This window comes from Cherax quadricarinatus, unplaced genomic scaffold, assembly GCF_038502225.1.
Source record: "Cherax quadricarinatus isolate ZL_2023a unplaced genomic scaffold, ASM3850222v1 Contig3826, whole genome shotgun sequence".
Classification (NCBI taxonomy): Eukaryota; Metazoa; Arthropoda; class Malacostraca; order Decapoda; family Parastacidae; genus Cherax; species Cherax quadricarinatus.
Window position 1 is genome coordinate 7082 of NW_027198852.1, and position 26767 is coordinate 33848.

Consider the following 26767-nt stretch of genomic DNA (forward strand, 5'->3'; position numbering starts at 1 on the left):
GTTATGCAGAGCATTTCGGAGCTAGAAATAATAAATGCGTACAGTAGTTGATTATTAGAATAAATCTTTTATGTAAAGTAGTTCAGTAATAAAATAAATCTTTTTATCTAGTATTGACATCTCATATGTTGTCACTTTCTTTATACTCGAGTCATATTAAAACATATTTTGAATTAAAACCTTGCAAATTTTATAAAATACCAAGTAAAATCTATTTTACTTTGACTTTCCATTTAATTATGACTTTAAAATCTTATCGTAGTAAAGTATATTACAATATTTGATAGTAAAACTTGCAGTATTGTAAGCTGGAATTAACAGAGGTCCAGACCTGTGTGTTACTCTTCACTCCAGCATGGTGGTAAGACTTTCTTATATATTTTCTACCCTTCTCAAGTTTATTTTGACTTCAAGTTATTAAGTTCGTTCTAGAAAATCATTCTCTCTCATCATATTGTGATTTAATCAATAAATATTGTTCTTTCATGAATACATTGTCTCTTGTCTAGAGCAAAGCTGCTCGTGCTTACGTTGTTAGTACTTTTATTTACGTGCGGTTACATAACTGTCTTACAGGTGTGTAAATTATCTAGAATAACCCCAAAAATGTCAAAATGAGGGTTCCATACTTGTTATGTAAAACTTTCACTGGGGAAAACTTGACATAAAAGATAAGATTTTGTTCGGATTTTTAACCGCGGAGGGTTAGCCATCCAGGATAACCCAAGAAAGTTATGCGTTATCGAGGACTGTCTGTCTTATTTCCATTTGAGGTTTTCAATCTTGTCACCTCTAGAACGCGACCCACATCAGTTGACTAACGCCCAGGTACCTACTTGCTTACTAGGTGAATGGGACAACAGGTGTAGGGAGCACACCTAATGTTTTTTCCCTTGCCGGAGATTGAACCATGGACACTCAGCGTGTGAAGCAAGAGTGTCGCCTGCCAGGCCATGGGCCACCGTCCAGGCCATGGGCCACTGTCCAGGCCATGGGCCATTGTTGCATTTGAAACTGACAAGTTGTGGTTAATATTACGTTCAGGTCCCGGCATGAGTTAATCAGTAATTTCTTCCTTAAAATGTCCAATATTATGTGGGTTACTTGAGTTAGGTGATTTGACTTTGTGGAAGTGGTAAGAAACATAATGTAACGTAAGGAAACTCAACCTAAAATAACTTTACCTTAATCTGTGAGCAGTAGATATGGGACTGTCAAGTCATTGTTTAAGTTTTTATGCATCTTCATTTACATTGCTTTGATTGGTAAGGAATGTTATGACTCGGTACTAAGAGTTAATTGACTGACGTGCTACTCATGTGAAAGTAAATATTAAAAATATCTCTCAAAATAAAATTTTTCTCAAGAAAACAATTCTTGCTGAGATTTAGATAACTTGTGCATTATTTATGTAAAACACAAGTCGCTTGACCTTTACTCACTGGAGCGCAGACGAGAAAGATACATCATAATCTGCACCTGGAAAATCCTAGAGGGACTAGTCCTAAATTTGCACACAGAAATCACTTCCTATGAAAACAAAAGAGTAAGCAGGTGGTGCAACATACCCTCAATGAAAAGTAGGGGTGCCATTAGTGCACTAAGAAAAAACTCGATAAGTGTTCAGGACCCAAGACTGTTCAACAAAGTCCCTCCAGGCATTAGGGGAATTACCAATAGACCCTTGGCAGTCTTCAAGAAGGAGCTGGACAGATACCTAAAGTCAGTACCCGACCAGCTGGGCTGTAGTTTGTATGTTGGGCTATGTACAGCCAGTAGTAACAGCCTGGTTGATTATGCTCTGATCCACTGGGTGGCCTTGTCATGGACTGGGCTGTGGGAGCAGTGACCCCCAGAACACTTTCAAGGTAGACTCCAGGTGGTTCAGACTAGGACCTAGTTAGTATTGGCCCTAGTTAGTGTGAAGCAGCGCTTAGGCCACTCTGTCATGGCAACATTTCAGTCCTGGCTAACAGAATCCTTGGCTTCATATCAAGAAGTATAAATAACAGAAGTCCTCAGGTTGTTCTTCAACTCTATATATCTTTGGTTAGGCCTCATTTAGATTATGCTGCACAGTTTTGGTCACCGTATTACAGAATGGAAAACGTACAAAGGAGGATGACAAAGTTGATCCCATGTATCAGAAATCTTCCCTATGAGGATAGACTGAGGGCCCTGAATCTGCACTAGCTAGAATGGCATAGAATTGGGGGGAATATGGCTGTATAGTCCTTGTGGCTTAGTGCTTCTTTTTGATTATAATAATAATAATGGGGGGAATATGATTGAGGTGTATAAATGGAAAACTGGAATTAGTAAAGGGGATGTAAATAGCATGCTAAAAATATCTAGCATAGACAGGACTTGCAGCAATGGTTTTAAGTTGGAAAAATTCTGATTCAGGAAAGATATAGGAAAGCACTGGTTTGGTAATAGCTGTGGATGAGTGGAACAAACTCCTGAGTACCGTCTTAGCTTCTAAGACGTTGTGTATTTTTAAAAATAGGTTGGATAAATACACGAGTGGGTGTGATTTGGACCTGACTAGCTTGTGCTACTAGGTCAGATGCCATGCTCCTCCCTTAAGCGAATGTGACTGACCTGACTAGCTTAAGGCATAAGCTTAAGCTGGTGGGAGAATTGGACCTGCCTTGCATGGGCCAGAAGTCCTGCTGCAGTGTTCCTTCTTTCTTATGTTCTTATATAGTGAATGTCCTAACTGTTCTATTTGTTTGCTTGTGTGTCTATAAGCACAACAGATTTTACTCCTTACGATTACTGCCATTCATGGAAGGTGACTTAATGCTGGAGGTCTCCTGATCTAAGGAATTAGAGCTACCCTCCACTTCCTTGGCTCAAATCTGATTTGCCCTGTCAATGGTATGGTGGTATGTACTGGCAAGATATAGTAAAAGACACTTAGTTCAGAAGTACCCAGAAGTGTTGATAAATTTCTTGCCAAATCCCTTGTCAACTTATGTCGGGTGCTGCCAGTGTCCAACATATGGGTTTCAGAGGAACATCTAGGGAAAAAAACACTTAGCACAACTTAGCTGAAGACATTTCAGTCCTGAAACCTTGATCACTTCAAATACTAGTTGTTAGCATTCAGTACTGTCTTGCTACCATTAGATTTTTACCTTCCTCTAATTTCCTGATTATGCTATGAGTCTTGCTAAACAAGGAATCTGTTTCCTCTTGTATTTTATTAGTGTACTTTGTACAATTTATGATGACCTCTCCTTTGTTTTTCTTGGTGATGAGAATGTCATTCCCTCCATGTCCCAGGAATGGTGAGTACTGCTATGGTGATTAAAAGTATGTAGATTACTTGAAAATTGATAACAATTAATAGTAATACTACACAATCAAATGGCACACATCTGGAGTGTAGCTGGAGCTATCAAGTAGAATAGGCAGGGCTTATATAAATGTACACTGCAGTATATAAAGGATGTGTGTGTTGGGGGGTGCCTGTGTGTGCATACACTGAGAGGGATTCATCAGTACAGTGGAACCCCGAATTTCGGCCATAATCTGTTCCAGAAGGCCAGCCTAAATCTGAAAAGGCCAAAAACCAAAGTGATATTTCCCATGTAAATACAATTAATCCGTTCCAGACACCCAAAAATATTAACAAAAAATAAATTTTTTGAGAACTAAATAAAATGACTAATGAAATGAATAAATGAACATTTAACATCACAATTACCTCTATTGAAGAATCTTGTTGGCGTATGGAAGACAGGGAGGAGGAGGAGGAGAGGAAGGACTGATTGTTTTTTGGAAGGGGATTCCCTCTCCACAAGGACTTCAGGTATCAAGTCCCTATCCAGGGTTACTTTCCTTTTTTGTCTTTTACTGGTACTAGGACCAGCTTGAGTCACTGCACCCCTGCTGCACAAAAAAAACTGTCCAGAGAGGTCTGTTTCTGGCGTCTCTTTAAGATTTGCCTGAAGTGGGACAAGGTTTTGTCACTGAACATGTTGCAGATATAGCTTGTTTCAGCTTGGTCAGGGTGATATTTCTCCACAAAACTTTGCACCTCCCTCCACTTTGCACAAATGTCCTTAATCGGTAAAGAAGGCACCTTCTTCCCTCTCCCTCCTCCTCTGAACCACTTTCCTCAGCTGTGGTCTGTTGCTGTTGCAGATGAAAGTCTTGCAGCCCATGGTGGTTTATTTTGCAGTCACACTCGATAAACAATCACAAAAAACAATGGATTATAATGAAATGTTTGGATGAATGGGCAGTGTTGCTCACCCACCAAGAGACACAGCCGGACTGAGTTGCACATGCAGCGTGGTGGGCAGATGCATCCAATACAGCCGATTTCCGAGTTGCCGGCTGAAATCCAGGATAGAATTTTGGCCAAAAAAGCAGCCAAAATGCGATTTGGCCGATATCTGCACTGGCTGATATCCGGGGGTCCACTGTATTTCTCAGCACTTTAGTTACATGTGGTCACCTTTCCCACCTGAGGGCTTTGGCAGTTGTTTGCATTGTGGCCCAGTATTTCTTGCATGTTACTAAAGACTATCCATCTGTTATTTATGTATTCCTTCAAATCCCACCTTTCTTTCTTTTTTAAACTATGCTATACTTTCACTATAAAGATTGGCTTTTAAAGCACCAAAAATGTGCTGAAAATGAACACTATTCTTCAGGTCTGAATTCTATAAAGAACATATGAACATGTGTTCATACTAGGTGCATGTGTACATAAGAGCTACTGTATATGTAAAATATCAGAAGTGAGGAATGTTAATCTGGTTTATATAAAAAAAAATTATTTGGAAATAACTATGAAGATAATACTGTATGTCTTCAGTGTCCACATGGCATTAAAACACAAAATTTATAAATAAATCTTTTTCAGATCCAAAAGGGAAAGCAAGGCACTAAAGGCCAGAAGCAAATTTTGAAGGAGAACACTGACACCCTGAATTTCTATCGGAACATGATCTTAGGTACAGCTGGCATATATTTTGGTGTGGGAATGATCTGCTTCAACAGCTTCCCAGCACTGGACCTGGTATGTATTCTCCCTTGATAAACAAGGTAGAATAACTTTTGGTTCAGTATAGTTTTGCTACCTGGTTATTTGACTGTATAACAATGTGATGTAATATGTAATCTCTGAGTATTGGTAGAATTAGTGTCCTGCATTATACTGTTAGCACTGTCTTATGGTATCAAATGGAAGTAGGCTCTGAAGCACTATTTAAAATGCTACCATATTTGTACTGACTGTATTTGGAAAATATAAAATAAGAGAGAATGGCAAGCAGTGCTCATTTAAGCCATTAGCAAATTTTTCAGATTTCATTAACTAGAAAAATTGTCCACATGTCATCTGGTGTTGTCATTTCTCCATAACTCCCAAGTAATGCTTCAAGTTTGTTGGCACTGTTGTGTGTGCAATAATAATGATAAAAAACATAAGTAAATCCTCAATTGACATGCAGTCAGTTTGTGCAATTTTTCTCTTATTGAGAGAGAGTGCAACCAAAATGTCATTACTTACATCTTGCAAAGAAAATATGCATTTTCCATGTAATGTACATTTAGTCAAATAACCCGTGTAGAATATACTTGCCTTCACACTTGCATAGAGCCTTTGACAGTGCTGCAAGTTCTCTTATCCTGTGTATATTTTGCCATCTTGCACTCCTGCCTGTAATAAATGGATATTGCACATCACATTCTCCCATGCTAACATTAACCTCCACTAACCTTACACCTCAATATCATAGCTACCCTCTTCTGTTTTCTGTTCTTTCATGTTAAGATTAATCTCAACAGCACATCAGCAGCTGGGAATGTCATTTTATTTGAAGAAATTTTTTGATAATGGTCAGTGTAGGGTTTACAGTGTTTTGGTTTTTGCCTCACCAGAGGTGGTTCAGGGTTCATCTTCCATTCTTCTATTGTTATTACAGTATAACATAGTTCCTAAACATGTGTGGTAGAAGTCTTGGTCCATGGGAGACAGTAGACCATCCTAATTAGGGTGACCTATGTATGTTCTGCAGTCTCTCCTCACGACAGGGCAGAAATAAATACAGTGGACCCTTAGTTAAAAGGCGGCATCGGCTAATGGCAAAATCGGTTAGAGGCACGTTTTTGCGGCAAAATGTTGACTCGGCTAATGCCCAATATCTCGGTTAAGGGCATTCGTCCCAAACGTGTCCACGCAGCCTGAGCCGCAGCCGCCCATCCACTCCATGTACAGTGTGCTGTGTGCCATTGTTTACAAGGCAGTGAGGACGATTCCACATGTACATGCAATATATTGTGTATTATTCCATTGTTTTTAGTGCTTGTAACTGTTAAATACACCACCATGGGCCCAAAGAAAGCTTCTAGTGCCAGCCCTGTGGTAAAGAAGAAAAGAAGTGCAATAGAATTCAAGAAAAAATTAATAGCAAAGTACCAAAGTGGAGGAGGAAGAGAGGGGAGAATGTGCCTTCTGCAGTGATTCAGTGATTCTATGATATGTATGATACTAGAGCAACAGGTATTGATAAAGGCTATAGTGCCAGCCAGCGATAGAGTAGAATTAACAGTGTAGCAAGTAAGTTAAGCTAGTAAGCAATAGAAAAACGACACGAAAGTAACTCTCCAATGTTGTTGGATGTGTATAGGGCTGCTGAATGTACGCCGACTAGCTACGTATCTTCCACCGCCTTAAACCTCTCCCAGCATCTCCATCAAACTAACTAAACAAACTAACATCTCCTCCAAGGTAAGTGTAAATATAAAAGTAAATACAAGTGTAAATATAAAAGGACCCCAATGGAAATACATAAGTCACTCCGACTTTTTTGGGTTATCCTAGGTACTTTATACACATGCTGCTATGTATGATAATCTGTGTACATAACTGTTTGTGTATACCTGAATAAACTTACTTATTTATAAATTAAAATGTAAATACTTATTATTTATAAATTAAAATGTATATACTTATTATTTATAAATTAAAATGTAAATATTTCTTATTTATAAATTACGTACATTAAGTGTGAACAGTGGTGGTGGGTTCTGCTGGTGCCTCACCACCACCACCACCACTATGTATGGCTTTTCTCACTGGCTCTTATAAACCTAACAGCAACACTTCCACCACTTACTCCTCACTCCTCACATACATTATGACATATTTTATTCATTCTAGAGTATCTATCATGTTTCTGTGTTATTAATATTGTTTATTATGTCATATTAGATGAATTGTGATAGATGAATAAGCTGTAGAGATATTAGCATCATATTGAAGCATAAACTCGCCTTCCTCTTGCCTCCTACGTGTCTTCCATACACCAACAAGAGTCAATAAAGGTAAGTGTGATGTTAAATGTTCATTTATCCATTTTATTAGTGCCTTGTATAATCTTTAAACAAATTTTTTTTTAATTCTTTTGACTGTCTGAAATGGATTAATTGGATTTACATTATTGCTTATGGGGAAAATTAATTCGGATAACATCCAAATCAGTTAAAGGCAAGCTCTCTGGAATGGATTAATGCCTTTAACTGAGGGTCCACTGTATACAGTGGAACCCCAGTTATCAGCCGTAATCCGTTCCAGAAGGTTGGCCTAAATCTGAAATGGCCTAAAACTGAATCAATATTTCTCATTAGAAATAATGTAAATACAGTTAATCCATTCCAGACACCCAAAAATATTAACAAAAAATACATTTTTTAAAGATTAATTATAGTCTTACATATTCAAAACAATAAGAAATAAATACAGCAGTAAGTTTAATAATAAATGAACATTACATACCTTTATTGAAGACTCTTGTTGGCATATGGAAGAAGGCGAGGAGGAGAAAGGAAGGACTGATTATTGTTTGGAAGGAGACTCCCCCTCCATAAGGACTTCAGGTATCAAAGCCCTTTCTGGGGTTACTTCCCTTTGTCTTTTACTGGCACTAGGACCAGCTTGAGAGTCACTGTACCCCTGTCACAAAAAATCTGTCCAAAGAGGCCTGTTTCTGGCATCTCTAAGATTTACCTGAAGTGGGACAAGGTTTTGTCACTGAACATGTTGCAAACACGGCTTGCAACAGCTTTGTTAGGGTGATAATTCTCCGCAAAACTTTGCAGCTCGCTCCACTTTGCACACGTGCCCTTAATCACTGAAAAAATTGCTTTTTTTTTTTTTTTTTTTTTTTTTCTTCTCTGTCTTCCTGTATGAAACTAGTGATCTAATGTGGGTAGCCTCACAAACATTCCGTTTTCTCTTATCCCAGGACCTCTGGGCAAAAATGGAAAGACGTGTTCTGAGTGGTAATTATTTTGTTGCTACTGGTCGTAAACACTCGTCATATAATGACATTTTATTCATTCTAGAGTACATGTATATATATCATGTTTCTGTAAGTAAGTTTATTTAGGTTTGCCCACATAGTTATGTAGATCATCATACATAGCAGTTAGAGATTTTCATACATAGCAGTATGTGTGTAGAGAATCTAGGATAACCCAATAAAGTCAGACAGAGTGGCTTTCCATTGTAGTACAGTGGACCCCCGGTTAACGATATTTTTTCACTCCAGAAGTATGTTCAGGTGCCAGTACTGACCGAATTTGTTCTCATAAGGAATATTGTGAAGTAGATTAGTCCATTTCAGACCCCCAAACATACACGTGCAAACGCACTTATATAAATACACTTACATAATTGGTCGCATTCAGAGGTAATCGTTATGCGGGGGTCCACTGTATTTCTGTTGTTTATATTGCTTATTACGAGTTCTTTCTTGAATTCTATAATGTTTCTCGCCTTCTTTACCAAAGGGCTGGCACTCTGAACTTTCTTTGGCCCCATAATGGCTTATTTCACAGTTGCAATCAACAAAAAAAATCAGAAACAATGGATGAAGCCGCAAAGTATTCCTAATCCAACATGAGAGAGACGCAGACTGAGTGTGGTACGGGTAAGGGAGAGCATCACTAGTCGGTGGTGATGTGTCTCATATGGCCAATTTACGAGAGCATAGCCGATATCCGGAGCAAAATTTTGCCGATAAAAGTGCTTTATTTCCAAATCGGTTGATTTCTGCGATGGCCTGTAACTGGGGTTCCACCGTATGTACTCCTTTGTTCTTGCAAATTTATATTATAATAGGCAGATATGTACAGTATTAAAAGGTTTATAATTTGTGAGCTTCTATCCAGAGACAGGGCTACAGGCCACCAGCAGCCTGGTTGACCAGGCTATCACCAGTTGAGCCTGGCCTATGGCCGGACTTTGGGAGTAGAGACTTGAAACTCGTCAAAGGTGGTTGCTGGTGGAGGGAGTGTAAAAGGGAGGAGGATTATGATTGGATTTTAACCCTTTGAGGGTCAACAGGCCCTCTCCGAAACTTGTTCTCAGGGTCGGCCAAATTTCAAAAAAAAAAAAATTAATTTTTCTTATGAAAATATAGAGAATCTTTTCCCGATCATAATGACACCAAAAGTATGAAATTTGATGGAAAACTTAGGGAATTATGCTCTTGCAAAGTTAGCGGTCTCGATGTTTACGCATCGGCGATTTTGCCCACTTTGAGCCCTATTTTCGGCCAATTCCAATGTACTAGTTGACAGAAATGATAGCTATTTTGCTAGAAGTCCATTGTTTCTATCGAATGAGTACAAGAAACCACCCATTTACTAATTTCAACTATCCAATAAAGTGGTCAGAATTTAGCAATTTTGCCAATTTCACACAAATTTCAAAAGATGCCAATTTCTGAATAGGGTCCAGAATAAACAAGAAAGACATTCCTGGCACTAAAATATCAAGTTCTCTGTTCGTTAGTCACATCCCCAGGCCCCTCTTATATTTCTTCGGCTTTCCACTTTGAATTTTTATTATTATAAAAAATAGAAGATTTACTGTTATGCAGACTGCTGCATTAGTGTAGAAATGGTATAAATAATATCAGCGTACTTGTGAAAGAATATTAGACTCACCAGTTGACTTGTATTGGACGCTTGGCATGATTTGTTTACTTTTGAACTTTGATAAAAATAGAACATTTCTGCTACTTTGCGCTCAATTTCAAGGTACTTTTCATTGTAAAACCAGTCAAAATCATCTCAATTTTTGTAATATGTCTTCCATTCTATAAAAAGAGACCAAGAAAAGTAGAATATAACAATAAATACCATACGAAAATACAGTGCAAAGTCGCTGTTTTATTCCCAAAACACGGTCCAAGTTTTTTTTCTCATTACGCACTGTGTGCTGCAGGATTTTTTTTTTATACTGCGCACACTGACCACATAGACCCATTCTTTCATATGTAGGCCTACCAGCTTTCTCTCACCAGATTTGAGGGCGCTAGAATTTAGGCGTACTAGTACGTCAAAAACCCTGGATCGTAAGCCGTACTAGTATGGCCGAAACCCTCAAAGGGTTAAATAAAAATTTTCTCATTTTTTTTCCAAGTGTATTTAATTATGGTATAGTTTATGGATATCATATGTGATAGGCTTGTATTTTTTTTTTTTTGGTAAAAATTAGTAAATATAAAATTTTTCTCCAGTTCTGGCTCTGTTTTAACTGTGTAAGCATATTGAATGGGTTTTGGATTAATTTTCTCATTTGGTTTTTTACCAAATTTATTTTTTATTTGTGTATGTCTGGTGCATGTGTGGTAAGCTCATGGTTTTTTTTTTTTTTTTGATAAATTAGACACATGTGCAAAACTTGGGTATCTTTATTTAGGAAACGTTTAGCCACACAGTGGCTTCATCAGTCCATACAAAGGAGAATGGTGAAGAACAGGAGGAGTTTGAGGTAATCAGTCCCTCAGCCTTGAGTCGATGTAATCAGTCCATCAATCTTGAAAAGAATACAGCATATGTGCAAAGAAGTGACTTATATACTGTAGACAGGTGAGGTGCAGCAGTCGTAGGTGGTATCACATTTGACAAATCCAAATGTGGAAGTAGGTCATGCCTAAAGGTTAGGCAAGTGAAGAATTCCCTGTATTAAGATCCCAAGATGTTGCTGTGTCTGACAGGAATGTAGATAAATGGGTCAGAGAACCGACAAGTTGATAAATTAGAAGCGTTTGCCACACAGTGGCTTCATCAGTCCATACAAAGGAGAATTCTGAACACTTGCCTAACCTTTAGGCATGACCTACTTCAACATTTGGATTTGTCAGGTGTGATACCACCTACGACTGCTTCACCTCACCTGTCTACAGTATAAGCGACTTCTTTGCACATATGCTGTATTCTTTTCAAGATTGATGGACTGATTACATCAACTCCAGGCTGAGGGACTGATTACCTAAAACTCCTCCTGTTCTTCACCTTTCTCCTTTGGATGGACTGATGAAGCCACTGTGTGGCAAAACATTTCCTCAATAAACATACCCAAGTGTTGCACATGTGTCTTAATTCCTAGTTAAATTAGGTTTGCTTTATGATCTGAGCCCAGAACACGTCTATCATGTGAAATGAGGGACACCTGTGTATTCTAATTTTGACTGGACTACTTATAAGAATCCTTGACTCTAGCTTTTGTTTCCAATCTATTTTTTATTAAAATTTACCAATAATACTGCATTTTTAACTAAGCTGTCGCTTTCCCCAGACATTGTTGTTCTTTGCGGGAGTTGTGTTCACCTGTTGTTACCGCTTCATGGCCAGCATGGCTCAGCCTAAGCTGGCTGCTGATGGCTCTATTCTGGATGAAGGATGTGACTTGAACATTGAAGGAGGAATAGCTGAGTAAGTGGCATTTTATGTTTTAAGTGGAGAGAAATCATTTCACTGTTCTGAATGTCTGAAAGACTTTTCATAAGCCTGATATAGTATCTAATATAATATATTTTAGATGGATGATGTGGTAAAACATATTCTTGTGTGTATTGTACAGTGATTCATATATGACTGTAAAGATATGTTCAATAGGGATCCTCTGTAGCGGATACATAGATAAATGGTTCAGAGAACCGACAGGATGATGAATTACACTTATGCAACATCTGGGTGTCTTTGTGGAAATGTTTTTCCAGCCAGTAGCTTCCTCAGTACAGAGAATAATGGTTGAAGCCACTGGTTGCCATGATGTTTCCACAATAAAGATGGCCAAGCATTGCACAAGTGTCTCATTCATCCTCTATAGCTGATACCTTGATATTGAAGGGCTCATGATTCCATCCATTCCAGCTACTCTGCCCTTCTTTGCATGAAACCTGATTACCTTCCCTTCTTTAGGAATTGTATGACCTATATAGGTTTAATGCTTTACCATGAATATGATGATAATGCTATAGGAGTGAAATAAGATATGCATTCAGTTTGTTTATAGCAGATGCTGTGGAAATAAATACAGGTAGCTTTTGTCATTGTTTAGCAGATGCTCTGGTATGGGGTTAATAACAAGGGCAAGTTTCATAATATGTACTGTACTTTCCTGCCAACTGGCACATCATTGGTTCATAGTTTTTTCACGTGGCTTACTGCTGAATAAGATATATGCAACACCTAGGTATCTTTATTATAAAGATGTTTTGCCAGCCAATGGCTTTTTCATTTCAATTCAAAGATGTTCTGAATGGACTGAACACCTATCAAGGCTGGGGACTGATTACCTCATCTTCCACTGTCTCTGAAACCATTTTTTGAGCACACTGTCTATCTCCCACCATGGCAGGGCAACCGAAAAAATTTTTTTTCTTTATACATATAGTAATTGATGGGGTTACTAGCCCCTTGCTCCTGGCATTTTCATTGCATCTTATGACACACATGGCTAACAGAGGAAGGCTTCTTTTTCTCTTCTCTATGGAGCTCTCTAAAGCATCTATGTATTAAATTGTCAAAACCACTGATTGGTGAAACATTGTTTTAATAATGATACCCAGGTGTTGCACGTGTGTGGCATTCATAAATATGTTGGTATTGTGTGCTATAAATGTAAGGATGCTTTGCTGCCTCCTTTGTGAAGTGGGGCTGTGTTTACCTTTTTTAAGTCATCCGGAATTTCACCTGAATTTAAGCTACTCCAAGGAATGAGTTCCGTTGCTAGTTATTCAGTACTTTGCATTTTTTTTTTTTAAACACAACAGCTTTCTCTTACTGAGTCAGGGTGCAGGTACTTCCCTTCTCACCTCCAGGGCTTTAGTCTGGCTCTTATTTTTATTATGGTATTAATTTATTTTTTAATTATTATTATTGATAAATTAATCATTTAATTAAGTCATTGTGTCAAGGTGAGTCATACTTATACCTATGTTGTATGCAGTGGCTCTAATTTTTGCCTCATTACTGTCACTAGTCTTTATCTTATGTGACATTCTCTCCACAGACACGTTAAGGACTTGGTGATTCTGACCTCTGGTACTGTTGTCCTGGGCACTATCTCGACTTACTTCTGGCTTTTATGGCTTCTGGTAAGATAATATGGTGATAGTTAATATGAATGCTGATTGTAATCTGGATAAGCAGGTTGCATTAGATTTAATTACTAGATGTAAAATGAGGGTAAACTTTGTAGTTTTCTCCATTTTTTTGTGTCACTGCCTCTGTGGGAGACAGCTGGTATATTGCTAAAGATAAGCAGATTTATTTTTTGATCTATGTAAATTTACATTAAATTCAGGTCTTAAAAATTTTTTTTTTGAAGCAGTTGACAGATGGGAAAATTTTAAAATCATATTTTTAGGCTTTTTATTTGCATGGAGTTTCTACTCGTGTTGATAACACGGAATATTGAAAGATGTTTATTTTCTGTATTGTCTGTACTGTTGCAGCTTTCCAAGAAGAGTTTTAGCACTGAGTTAAAATTTGTATTGATTGTCCTGTATGTTTGTATTATTATTATTTTAACACTTCAGCTGTTTCCCACTGAGGCAGGGTAACCCAAAAAGAAAGAAAACCCCCAAAAGAGAGAGAAAACTTTCATCATTCAACACTTTCACCATCACTGGTATATAATCAGTCTTTGCAGAGGCGCTCAGATACGATAGTTTAGATGTCCCTCCAAACTGTCAGTATTCCAAACGCCTCCTTTAAAGTGCAGGGATTGTACTTCCCACTTCCAGGACTTGAGTCCGGCTAACCGGTTTCCCTGAATCCCTTCACAAAATATTACCCTGCTCACACTCCAATAGCTCGTCAGGTCCCAAAAGCTATTCGCCTCCATTCACTCCTATCTAACATGCTCATGCATGCTTGCTGGAAGTCCAAGCCCCTCGCCCACAAAACTTTTACCCCCTCCCTCCAACCTTTTCGAGGACAATCCCTATCCTGCCTTCCTTCCTCAACAGATTTATACACTCTCCAAGTCATTCTACTTTGTTCCATTCTCTCTGAATGACCAAACCACCTCAACAACCCCTCTTCAGCTCTTGCTAATACTTTTAGTAACTCCACACCACCTAATTTCCACACTACGAATTCTCTGCATAACGCACTACACATTGCCCTTAGACACGACATCTCCACTGCCTCCAGCTTTCTCCTTGCTGCAGCATTTACAACCCATTCACACCCATTATAAGAGTGTTGGTACCACTGTACTCTTGTACATACCCTTCTTTGCCTCCATAGATAACGTTTTTTTTTTTTTTTTTTATTGTCTCCACAGATACCTCAACGTACCACTTGTCCTTTTTCCTTCATCAGTTCTGTGGTTAACCTCATCCTTCATAAACCCATCTGCTGACAAGTCAACTCCCAAATATCTGAACATATTCCCTTCTTCCGTACTCCAGTGTGATATCCAATTTTTCTGTATCTAAATTGTTTGATACCCTCATCACCTTACTCTTATCTATATTCACTTAGCTTTCTACCTTTACACACCCTCCCAAACTTGTCCACTAACCTCTGCATTAACTAACCTTTGTATTATTATAATCAAACCAAGTGCTAAACCCACAAGGGTCATACAGCATTGTATGTCTGTATAGTATATTCAGTACTACATCTGGATATTTTGTATGCTGAGTAAACTTCAACTTTAGAAAAGTGTGTGTGTGTTGTCTGGAATCTGATAGCGATAGCATATCCCCCCCCCCCCCCAGTTCTTATGTTTTAGTTGAGATTCCCATGATCATACCATGATTAAGGATAGATTAGAGATCTGTACTGGGCTAATAATGTATATGGAAAATACTCGGTCAGATTAGGTCCTCAATCTGTACACTACAGAGTTAAAAATGCAGCAAAAAGTGAAGAATAAACAAAGTGAAAAGTAGGGCTACCATATGCACAATTACAGAACACTGTGTTACAAAACTCTTCAATTTTCTACCATTATTATTATAATCGAAACCAAGCACTAAACCCACTAGCATCATACAGTCCTGCACAATTTTCTACCAACAGGGTAGAATTTCTTTAAAAGGAAACTGAACCACTAACTGATTAAAACATCCGATCAGCTAGGTTATGATGACCAAGTATGCCTGGTGATTGCTAGAAGCAACAGCCTGGTTGACCAGGCATCAACAAGAAAGTCTGACATCAGGCTGATCTGCAAGGATAAAAGAACTTTAAAAACTTCCCACAGTTATTTCTTTTTTAGACTAATACTTTCCCCATTCACTTCATGCAAGTGATTAGTTAATAATAGGCTGTTTTTTTTTTTTTTTATGCTCTGGCTATCTCCCACTGAAGTAAGGTGACCTAAAGAAGAGGAAACACATTCACCATCACTCATGAAATGAAAGAGCTGCAATGGAGGCAACTAAATCGAATCAGGGGATACATAGGGATATGCAGTGGTAGACTGAAAGGGAGAGATCAGTCTTTGTTTATGGTTCCAGGAAGTTGAAAGGGAAACTTACGAACAAGAAGACAAGGGGAGACAAAAGCGATTGCAAGCATCATGAAAGCAATAGGAGAAGATGACGTGACCCAGCTGGCAAATTTTCTGAGAATGGGGGTGTTTGCAAGATGAAGAATCCGGCCAGTCAAAGTGATTTTCAATGCAGAATCGGTTTGAAATAGGATCATGCAGGAAAAAGCAAAGCTAAGGGACATGTCGGCGTACCGGAGGGTTTGTATCTTGAATGTGACAAAATGTGAGGAGTGGCATGAAAGAATCAAGGAGACATCCCCAGATGTAATAGCACTCGTAGAAGCATAACTCGCCAGGAAGTTAACAGATGCGATCTTTCCACTTGGTTATCAAATCCTGAGGAAAGAGGGAGGAGGAGTTGCACTGCTCATTAAAAATCAGTGGGGATTTGAGGAAATGGAAGGAATGGATGGAATGGGCAGAAGGGACTACATAGTAGGAACAATCCAGTCTGAGGGCCATAAGGTGGTAATTGCAATAATGCACAACCTGCCACAGAACTGCAGGAGGCCAAGAGAAGAATATGATGAGAGAAACAGAGCAATGGTAGACACACTAGCTGAGATGGCAAGAAGGGCTCACATGGAGAGAGAAAAGTTACTAGTTATGGATGATTTCAATCACAAGATTGGGAAAACCTGGAGCCCCATGTGGGGGTCCTGAAACATGGAGAGCCAAGATGATGGATGTGGTACTGGAAAACCTCATGTATCAGCATGTTAGAGAGACTACCAGAGAGAGGTGAGGATGACCCAGCAAGATTGGATATAGTATTCACCTTGAGTAGTTCAGACATCGAGGATATCACGTATGAAAGGCTCCTTGGAGCTAATGATCATGTGGTTCTGTGCTTTGATTACATAGTTGAGCTACAAGTGGAAAGGGAAGCAGGAATGGGATGGGAAAAACCAAAACTACCAAAAAGGGGACTACACAGTTATGAGGAACTTCCTAAAAGACGTTCAGTGGGAGAAAGAATTGACAGGAAAACCAGTAAATGAAATGATGGACCATGTGACAAAATGCAAGGAGGCAGAGGAGAGGTTTGTTCCCTAAGGAAACAGAAATAATGGGAAGACCAGAACGAGTCCTTGGTTCACCCAACGGTGTAGAAAGGCAAAAACTAAGTGCACTAGAGAATGGAAAAAGTACAGAAGACAAAGGACCCCAGAAAATAAAGAGATTATCCGAAGACCCAGATACGAATATGCACAGATAAGAAGGGAGGCTCAGTGACAATACGAAAATGACATAGCATCAAAAGTCAAGTCTGACCTGAACCTGCAGTATAGCCACATCAGGAGGAAAACAACAGTCAAGGACCAGGTAATCAGGCTGAGGAAGAAAGGTGGAGAGTTTACTAGAAATGACTCAGAGGTATGTGAGGAGCTCAACATGAGATTTAAAGAAGTATTTACAGTGGAAACAGGAAGGACTCCAGGAATTCAAAATAGGGAGGTACACCAACAAATGCTGGATGAAATTCACACAACCGAGGAGGTGGTGAAGAAACTGCTATGTGAACTTGATGCCTCAAAGGCGGTGGGACCAGACAACATCTCATTGTGGGTCATTAGAGGAGCAGCAGAGATGCTGAATGTGCCACTAACCAAAATCTTCAACACATCCATTGAAACTGGGCAACTACTTGAGGTAGGGAAGAGGGCAAATGTGGTCTCAGTTTTTAAGAAAGGAGACAGATACGGGGTATTAAACGATAGACCTGTGTTACTGATGTGTATAGTATGCAAAGTCATGGAGAAGATCGTCAGGAGGAGAGTGGTGGAGCACCTAGAAAGACACAAGCTTATAAACGACAACCAGCACGGTTTCAGGGAAGAAAAATCCTGTGTCACAAACCTACTGAAGTTTTATGACAAATTAACAGAAGTAAGACAAGAGAGAGAGGGGTGGATAGACTGCAATTTTTTGGACAGCAAGAAGGCCTTCGACACAGTTCCTCACAAGAGGTTAATGCAAAAGCTAGATGATCAGGCACGCGTAAAAGGAAAGGCACTGCAATGGATCAGAGATTATCTGACAGGGAGGCAACAACGAGTTATGGTACGTGACGAGGTGTCAGATTGGGCACCTGTGACGAGCGGAGTTCCACAGGGGGTCGGTCTTAGGACCTGTGCTGTTTTTGGTATATGTGAATGACATGATAGAAGGGATACACTCAGAAGTGCCCCTGTTGGCAGATGATGTGAAGTTAATGAGGAGAATTAAATCAGATGAGGATCAGGGAGGACTACAGAGACCTGGACAGGCTATAAGCCTGGTCCAGCAACTGACTCCTTGAATTTAACCCCACGAAATCCAAAGTCATGAAGATCGGGGAAGGGCAAAAAAAGACCACAGACAGTATAGTCTAGGTGGCCAAAGACTGCATACCTCGCTCAAGAAAAAGGATCTTGGGGCGAGTATAATACCGAGCACATTTCCTGAGGCGCACATTAACCAGATAACTGCTGCAGCAAATGGGCGCCTGGCAAATCTGAGAATAGCGTTCCGATACCTCAGTAAGGAATCGTTCAAGACTCTGTACACCATATACGTCAGTCCCATATTGGAGTATGCAGCAAAAGTTTGGAATCCACTCCTGGTCAAGCACGTCAAGAAATTAGAGAAAGTGCAAAGGTTTGCAACAAGACTAGTTCCAGAGCTAAGGGGATTGTCCTACGAAGAAAGGTTAAGGGAAATCGGCCTGACGACACTGGAGGACAGGAGGGTTAGGGGAGACATGATAACGACATATAAAATACTGCGAGGAATTGACAAGGTGGACAAAGACAGGATGTTCCAGAGATGGGACACAGAAACAAGGGGTCACAATTGGAAGTTGAAGACTCCTATGAGTCAAAGGGATGTTAGGAAGTATTTCTTCAGTCATATAGTTGTCAGGCAGTGGAACTGTCAAGTGATGTAGTGGAGGCACAAACCATACATAGTTTTAAGACGAGGTATGATAAAGCTTATGGAGCAGGGTTTTTTTTTTTTTTTATTATCACACTGGCCGATTCCCACCAAGGCAGGGTGGCCCGAAAAAGAAAAACTTTCACCATCATTCACTCCATCACTGTCTTGCCAGAAGGGTGCTTTACACTACAGTTTTTAAACTGCAACATTAACACCCCTCCTTCAGAGTGCAGGCACTGTACTTCCCATCTCCAGGACTCAAGTCCGGCCTGCCGGTTTCCCTGAACCCCTTCATAAATGTTACTTTGCTCACACTCCAACAGCACGTCAAGTATTAAAAACCATTTGTCTCCATTCACTCCTATCAAACACGCTCACGCATGCCTGCTGGAAGTCCAAGCCCCTCGCACACAAAACCTCCTTTACCCCCTCCCTCCAACCTTTCCTAGGCCGACCCCTACCCCGCCTTCCTTCCACTACAGACTGATACACTCTTGAAGTCATTCTGTTTCGCTCCATTCTCTCTACATGTCCGAACCACCTCAACAACCCTTCCTCAGCCCTCTGGACAACAGTTTTGGTAATCCTGCACCTCCTCCTAACTTCCAAACTACGAATTCTCTGCATTATATTCACACCACACATTGCCCTCAGACATGACATCTCCACTGCCTCCAGCCTTCTCCTCGCTGCAACATTCATCACCCATGCTTCACACCCATATAAGAGCGTTGGTAAAACTATACTCTCATACATTCCCCTCTTTGCCTCCAAGGACAAAGTTCTTTGTCTCCACAGACTCCTAAGTGCACCACTCACCCTTTTCCCCTCATCAATTCTATGATTCACCTCATCCTTCATAGACCCATCCGCTGACACGTCCACTCCCAAATATCTGAATACATTCACCTCCTCCATACTCTCTCCCTCCAATCTGATATCCAATCTTTCATCACCTAATCTTTTTGTTATCCTCATAACCTTACTCTTTCCTGTATTCACTTTTAATTTTCTTCTTTTGCACACCCTACCAAATTCATCCACCAATCTCTGCAACTTCTCTTCAGAATCTCCCAAGAGCACAGTGTCATCAGCAAAGAGCAACTGTGACAACTCCCACTTTATGTGTGATTCTTTATCTTTTAACTCCATGCCTCTTGTCAAGACCCTCGCATTTACTTCTCTTACAACCCCATCTATAAATATATTAAACAACCACGGTGACATCACACATCCTTGTCTAAGGCCTACTTTTACTGGGAAATAATTTCCCTCTTTCCTATGTACTCTAACTTGAGCCTCACTATCCTTGTAAAAACTCTTCACTGCTTTCAGTAACCTACCTCCTACACCATACACCTGCAACATCTGCCACATTGCCCCCCTATCCACCCTGTCATACGCCTTTTCCAAATCCATAAATGCCACAAAGACCTTTTTAGCCTTATCTAAATACTGTTCACTTATATGTTTCACTGTAAACACCTGGTCCACACACCCCCTACCTTTCCTAAAGCCTCCTTGTTCATCTGCTATCCTATTCTCCGTCTTACTTTTAATTCTTTCAATAATAACTCTACCATACACTTTACCAGGTATACTCAACAGACTTATCCCCCTATAATTTTTGCACTCTCTTTTGTCCCCTTTGCCTTTATACAAAGGAACTATGCATGCTCTCTGCCAATCCCTAGGTACCTTACCCTCTTCCATACATTTATTAAATAATTGCACCAACCACTCCAAAACTATATCCCCACCTGCTTTTAACATTTCTATCTTTATCCCATCAATCCCGGCTGCCTTACCCCCTTTCATTTTACCTACTGCCTCACGAACTTCCCCCACACTCACAACTGGCTCTTCCTCACTCCTACAAGATGTTATTCCTCCTTGCCCTATACACGAAATCACAGCTTCCCTATCTTCATCAACATTTAACAATTCCTCAAAATATTCCCTCCATCTTCCCAATACCTCTAACTCTCCATTTAATAACTCTCCTCTCCTATTTTTAACTGACAAATCCATTTGTTCTCTAGGCTTCCTTAACTTGTTAATCTCACTCCAAAACTTTTTCTTATTTTCAACAAAATTTGTTGATAACATCTCACCCACTCTCTCATTTGCTCTCTTTTTACATTGCTTCACCACTCTCTTAACCTCTCTCTTTTTCTCCATATACTCTTCCCTCCTTGCATCACTTCTACTTTGTAAAAACTTCTCATATGCTAACTTTTTCTCCCTTACTACTCTCTTTACATCATCATTCCACCAATCGCTCCTCTTCCCTCCTGTAACCACAAACTTCTGCTGAACACTCTAACACTACAAAACAGTGAGAAATAAATATAAAGCACAAATTTTAACAGTAAATGAACATTATGTACTTTTATTGAAGACACTTGTTGGCGTATTGAAGGCAAGGAGGGGAGAGGGAGTTGGGAATCCCCCTCCATAAGGACTTCAGATATCAAAGCCCTATCTAGGGCTTTGATACTGCCACAGTACATTCATTACCTTAAAATATTTGTAGTCTTAATGTAGGGTGAGAGGTGAGTAATACTTATTTGTAGGTAGCCAGTAGATGTAGGTAGCACCCCCTTCCCCGGGCTACACTACACAGCCATATTATTACATCGACATACCATGTCGATGTACCTTTACCATCATAAACAAAGGGAGAAGTAGATGCCATCATAAACAAGGGGAGAAGTAGATGCCATCATAAACAAAGGGAGAAGTAATGAATAATTCATGCTGAGAATTGTAAACAAAAGCTTTTTCAAGGGCGGTGACTGGACCAGACACCAGATTCAGTTTTCTCTAATGCTGAATCGGAGAATATGTAATATTTACCTTCCTCCTTGATTCGCCGGTACTCGCCACTCGATAGCATGTAAACATTGCATGTTTATATGCTATATGCTATGTAATGTGTTTCTTATATAATTTTGAAGAAAATATCATAAGTAGATTAATGAAAATGTTTGTTTTAACCTAAAATAAGATATTTAATGTGTTCAAGAGCGATTATTATTATTGTTATTATGCATCCAATATGGCCAGTCTCCGAAATGACTGCTGAAAACCGGGATAGAATTTCGGCCAAAAAAGCGGCCGATACCCGAAGGGCCACTGTACATGTGCAACATCTGGGTATCTTTACAATAAAGATACCCAGATGTTGCACATGTCTAATTTTCATCTTGTCAGTACTGTATACCATTCATATATATGAAAAAGAAGCACTACAGCAGGTCTACTGGCCCATACTAGGTAGTTCCAAGTCACACCCACTCATGTAACCTATTTTTAAAGCTACACAAGTTCTTTGAATTGGGTATGCAAGTATTATTATAATCAGAACCCTTCAGGGCTGTATGACCCACTAGGGTTGTACAGTACTGCAGGGTAGGGGGGTATTCCTGGAGCAGAGAGGAGCCAGGGGTGGAGAGGATAACATAGGTAGAGTTAGAAAGGGCTGTGAGGAGTGGTAAAGGAAGTATTACCAAAGTTTGTAGGGGTATTCAGGTTGAAGATACATATAAAGAAGAAATAAGGTACTGAGGATCTGTAAGCAAGATGGAAGTCATTATCATCATCTTTTATTGTTATTTTAATCAAAGTTAAACAATAAACCTTGAAGGAACTCAAAACAATGGATAGATAGAAGTTGGAATATGCACATTTAGAAAGGATATAGAAAAAATATTGGTTTGCAAGATTTATGGTTGAGGGGAGCAGTCTGCCATGTAGTGTGAAAGCTAACATCTCGAGTGGCTTTAAAAAAAGGTTAGACAAGCATATGAATGAGAAGGATGGATCTAGCATTGGCCTTAGCTTTACTGTAGTGCTCCTTAATCCATGATTTTATCAAAAATGGAAAAGCCTGCAGTAGACCTACTGGTCTACTGTCATCATCATCATTAACAAGATGAGAAATATTTAGAGATGGTCTCAAACAAAAGCCTCAACAAGAAAAAATTAATATCTAGAGAGTATGTAGTGACATTTGATTTGGTTTGTTAATTTTTGGAGTGGACATATTGTGGGTATAGGCTTAAATTAGAATTTTTTAGCTGAAGAAACCCAAAGTTGACTTTCAAGATAAGTAGATTTGTATGCCAGGATTAACAATTTCACATCTATCATTAGCTATTATATAATGCAAAAAATATGTACTCTCCATGGGGTAAGGAGTTGAGAGGTCCCCACAGGCCATAGTTTAAGTGTTAAATAGTGGCTTGATCTGTCAAACTGTATCCTCAGTGTGTGAAAAAGAGATGTATGCAATACTTAAAACATTTATTAAGAAATATTTCACCCACTAGGGGGGCTTTTTCTCTAATAAATGTGGTAAGTGTGTTTCATCTTGATCCTTCAGTCTGTCAGTACTGATATATCCTGTACGTACTTGTCCAATATTCTAAATGTTTAGGATTTTTAGCATAATGGAAGGGTTACATCTGAGCATCCTGTTCAGTGAAAATTTAGAAAACCTTCACAGTGTAACTGTGTATAGTACTCTTAAACACCAACTGTGTCAGTGTTGTTATAGCAGAAATTCAGTGCTGTGAAAATGTCAGAAGAATGTGTGGTATAGTACTTGCTCCTATGCAGTACTTTATTTTCCCTGAAAATGTAGTATATTCACTCTGTGCTAGAATATTATGAATGCATTTGTAATATACTGCAGTGGTTTGATGTACTCAATGACAGCTTTGCTTAGTGTGCATTATTTAATTTGCTTAAAAGCATTGTAAATAAGAGTGGTGTGCTGGTATGGCTATAATATTTATTGGTAAGAACAATCTTATCAGTGTTTTATAATTGCATATATTTTTAATGAAAATATATTTCACTAAGAAAAATATTCAGGAAGTATTTCAGGCTTTACCTTCTTTTTATATCTCAAGTGATCATTTATAATGAAATGTTTGGATTTTTGTAGAGTTCTATATTCTAAATACAGTAGACTCCAACAAGAGGCTCCATTCCACTGGACTATTTCATTATAGCTGTGTTTCTGTAGCTCAGTGATCGAAGAGAGGGATCCCCAGCCTTTGGTGTCTTAATCTTCAACAGGCAATGTAGCTTCAGCTCAACTTCTTTAGGATTACTAGGAGTTATAGCTCAAGAACACTTAGCTCTAGGATCCCAGGCGATGGAACTGTACCCAGTTACACTGAAAATTTGAGACTAATCGAGTAAAGTATTGGATAGATAGTCTCAAGGGTTGTAGATCAACACCCTCAGGAGGCCCAGAGCCCTTGTGGCTTAGCGCTTCTTTTTGATTATAATAATAATCAGGAGGCCCAGGATCTATAAAAGTGAAAATCTGCAAGATGAAACATAGTGAAAATCTCCTCAAGAGACCCAGGAGCTGAGGCTCAATGCTTCCAAAAACTGGAACTAAACCCTGTCAATTTTTTTTTTTTTTAATAAGTCTGCCGTCTCCCACCGAGGCAGGGTGACCCAAAAAGAAAATACCTTCATCATCATTCAACACTTTCACCTCACTCACACTTAATCACTGTTTTTGCAGAGGTGCTCAGAACACAAGAGTTTAGAAGCATATACGTATAAAGATAAACAACATATCCCTCCAAACTGCCAGTATCCCAAAACCCATCCTTTAGAGTGCAGGCATTGTACTTCTCATTTCCAGGACTCAAGTCCGGCTATATAAAAATAACCGGTTTCCCTGAATCCCTTCACTAAATATTACCCTGCTCGCACTCCAAGAGATAGTCAGGTCCCAAATAACATTCACTCCTATCGAACATGCTCATGCATGCCTGCTGGAAGTCCAAGCCCCTCGCCCACAAAACCTCCCTTACCCCTTCCTTCCAACCTTTTCGAGGACGACCCCTACTCAGTCTTCCTTCTCCTACAGATTTAAATGCTCTCCATGTCATTCTACTTGGATCCATTCTCTCTAAATGACCAAACCACCTCAACAACCCCTCTTCAGCCCTCTGACTAATACTTTTATTAACTCCACACACCGAATTTTCTGCATAATATTTACACCACACGTTGCCCTTAGACAGAACATCTCCACCGCCTCCTCGCTGCAGCATTCACAACCCAAGCTTCACACCCATATATGAGTGTTGGTACTACTATACTTTCATACATTCCGTTTTTTGACTCCACATATACCTCAACGCACCACTCTCCTTTTTTCCTTCATCAATTCTATGATTAACCTCATCCTTCATAAATCAACACGTCAACTCCCAAGTATCTGAAAACATTTACTTCTTCCATACTATTCCTCCCCAATTTGATATCCAATTTTTCTTTAACTAAATCATTTGATACCCTCATCACCTTACTCTTTTCTATGTTCACTTTCAACTTTCTATCTTTACCCAAACTCATCCACTAACCTTCGCAATTTTTCTTCAGAATCTCCCATAAGCACAGTATCATCAGCAAAAAGTAACTGTGTCAATTCCCATTTTGTATTTGATTTCCCATAATTTAATCCCACCCCTCTCCCGAACACCCTAGCATTTACTTCTTTTACAACCCCATCTATAAATATATTAAATAACCATGGTGACATTACACATCCCTGTCTAAGACCTACTTTTACCGGGAAGTAGTCTCCCTCTCTTCTACACACCCTAACCTGAACCTCACTATCCTCATAAAAACTCTTTACAGCATTTAGTAACTTACCACCTATTCCATATACTTGCAACATCTGCCACATTGCTCCCCTATCCACTCTATGCCTTTTCTAAATCCATAAATGCAATAAAAACTTCCCTACCTTTATCTAAATACTGTTCACATATATGCTTCAATGTAAACACTTGATCTACACATCCCCTACCCACTCTGAAACCTCCTTGCTCATCTGCAATCCTACATTCTGTCTTACCTCTAATTCTTTCAATAATAACCCTGTAATAAAGTTGGTAGAATTACCGACAATATGTAAAGTAAAAGGACACAAGTGCAACTAATGTGACATTTATTGTGGCAACGTTTCGCTCTCCAGGAGCTTTATCAAGCTATTACAAACAATACACGGACACAGAGGGTATATGAAGGCTCAGAGTGAGGTGCAATACTAGTGAGGTACCATTTCGATGTTCACTAGTGGTAGTGATAGTGGTATTGACAAAAGTAATACAATATGGTAGAGCAATTAATTTGTACACGAGTAAAAGGATATAAAAGCTATTACTTGGGTAACATAAAAATAGGTTGGACAAATATAGACTGGAAAGAGGCAGCCTGTTTCAGTGTTCACTCTCTGTAATGTGCTTTGTGTAGTATAACAGGAGAGACTATGTGATGGCAGGGTTTACTGTTTTCAGGAGGATTCTTGCTAAGACTTCGGAGATGGTGAAGCTGCCGTTGTTTTGTTTAATTGTATTTGAAACAGCGATCAGTGCTGATTCGAGGCACTTGCGTCTGCGAAAATTAGTTTCTTTGATCACTAATTGGGCGTCTCTGAATTTCATGAGATGATTGGTGGAATTTCGTTGTTGTACACAAGCGTTGTTCAAGTTATCGTTCCTACATGCGTAAATGTGTTCATTGAGGCGGGTGTCGAGGTTTCTTGCTGTTTCACCTACGTAAATCTTGTCACAGCCTCCACAGGGTATAGTGTAAACTCCTGCATTGACTGGTTCGTGGTGCTTGGATTTTGTCCTGGTTAGATCCTTTATTGAAGTGCTAGAAGCGATGGCGACTCTGGTGTTAGCTTGTGAAAGTACTTTTGAGACATTCAGTGCAACCTGGTTGTATTACTTTTGTCAGTACTACTACTATCACTACCACTAGTGAACATCGAAATGGTACCTCACTAGTATTGCACCTCACTCTGAGCCTTTATATACCCTCTGTGTTCGTGTATTGTTTGTAATAGCTTGATAAAGCTCCTGGAGAGCGAAACGTTGCCACAATAAATGTCACATTAGTTGCACTTGTGTCCTTTTACTTTACAATAATAACCCTACCGTACGCTTTTCCTGGTATAATCAATAAACTTAT

At 39.3% G+C, this 26767-nt stretch overlaps 1 protein-coding gene across 1 annotated transcript; it reads left to right on the forward strand.

Annotated features, from left to right (window-relative positions):
- Positions 1–202: 202 nt before the first annotated feature.
- Positions 203–13415, forward strand: LOC128700056 (transmembrane protein 208; the record flags this gene model as incomplete). The annotated part of the gene is made up of 4 exons (XM_070081726.1): positions 203–361; positions 4883–5038; positions 11612–11748; positions 13331–13415. Coding segments are annotated over exons 1-4 (384 nt in total), but the record flags the coding sequence as incomplete, so codon positions are not given.
- Positions 13416–26767: the final 13352 nt, after the last annotated feature.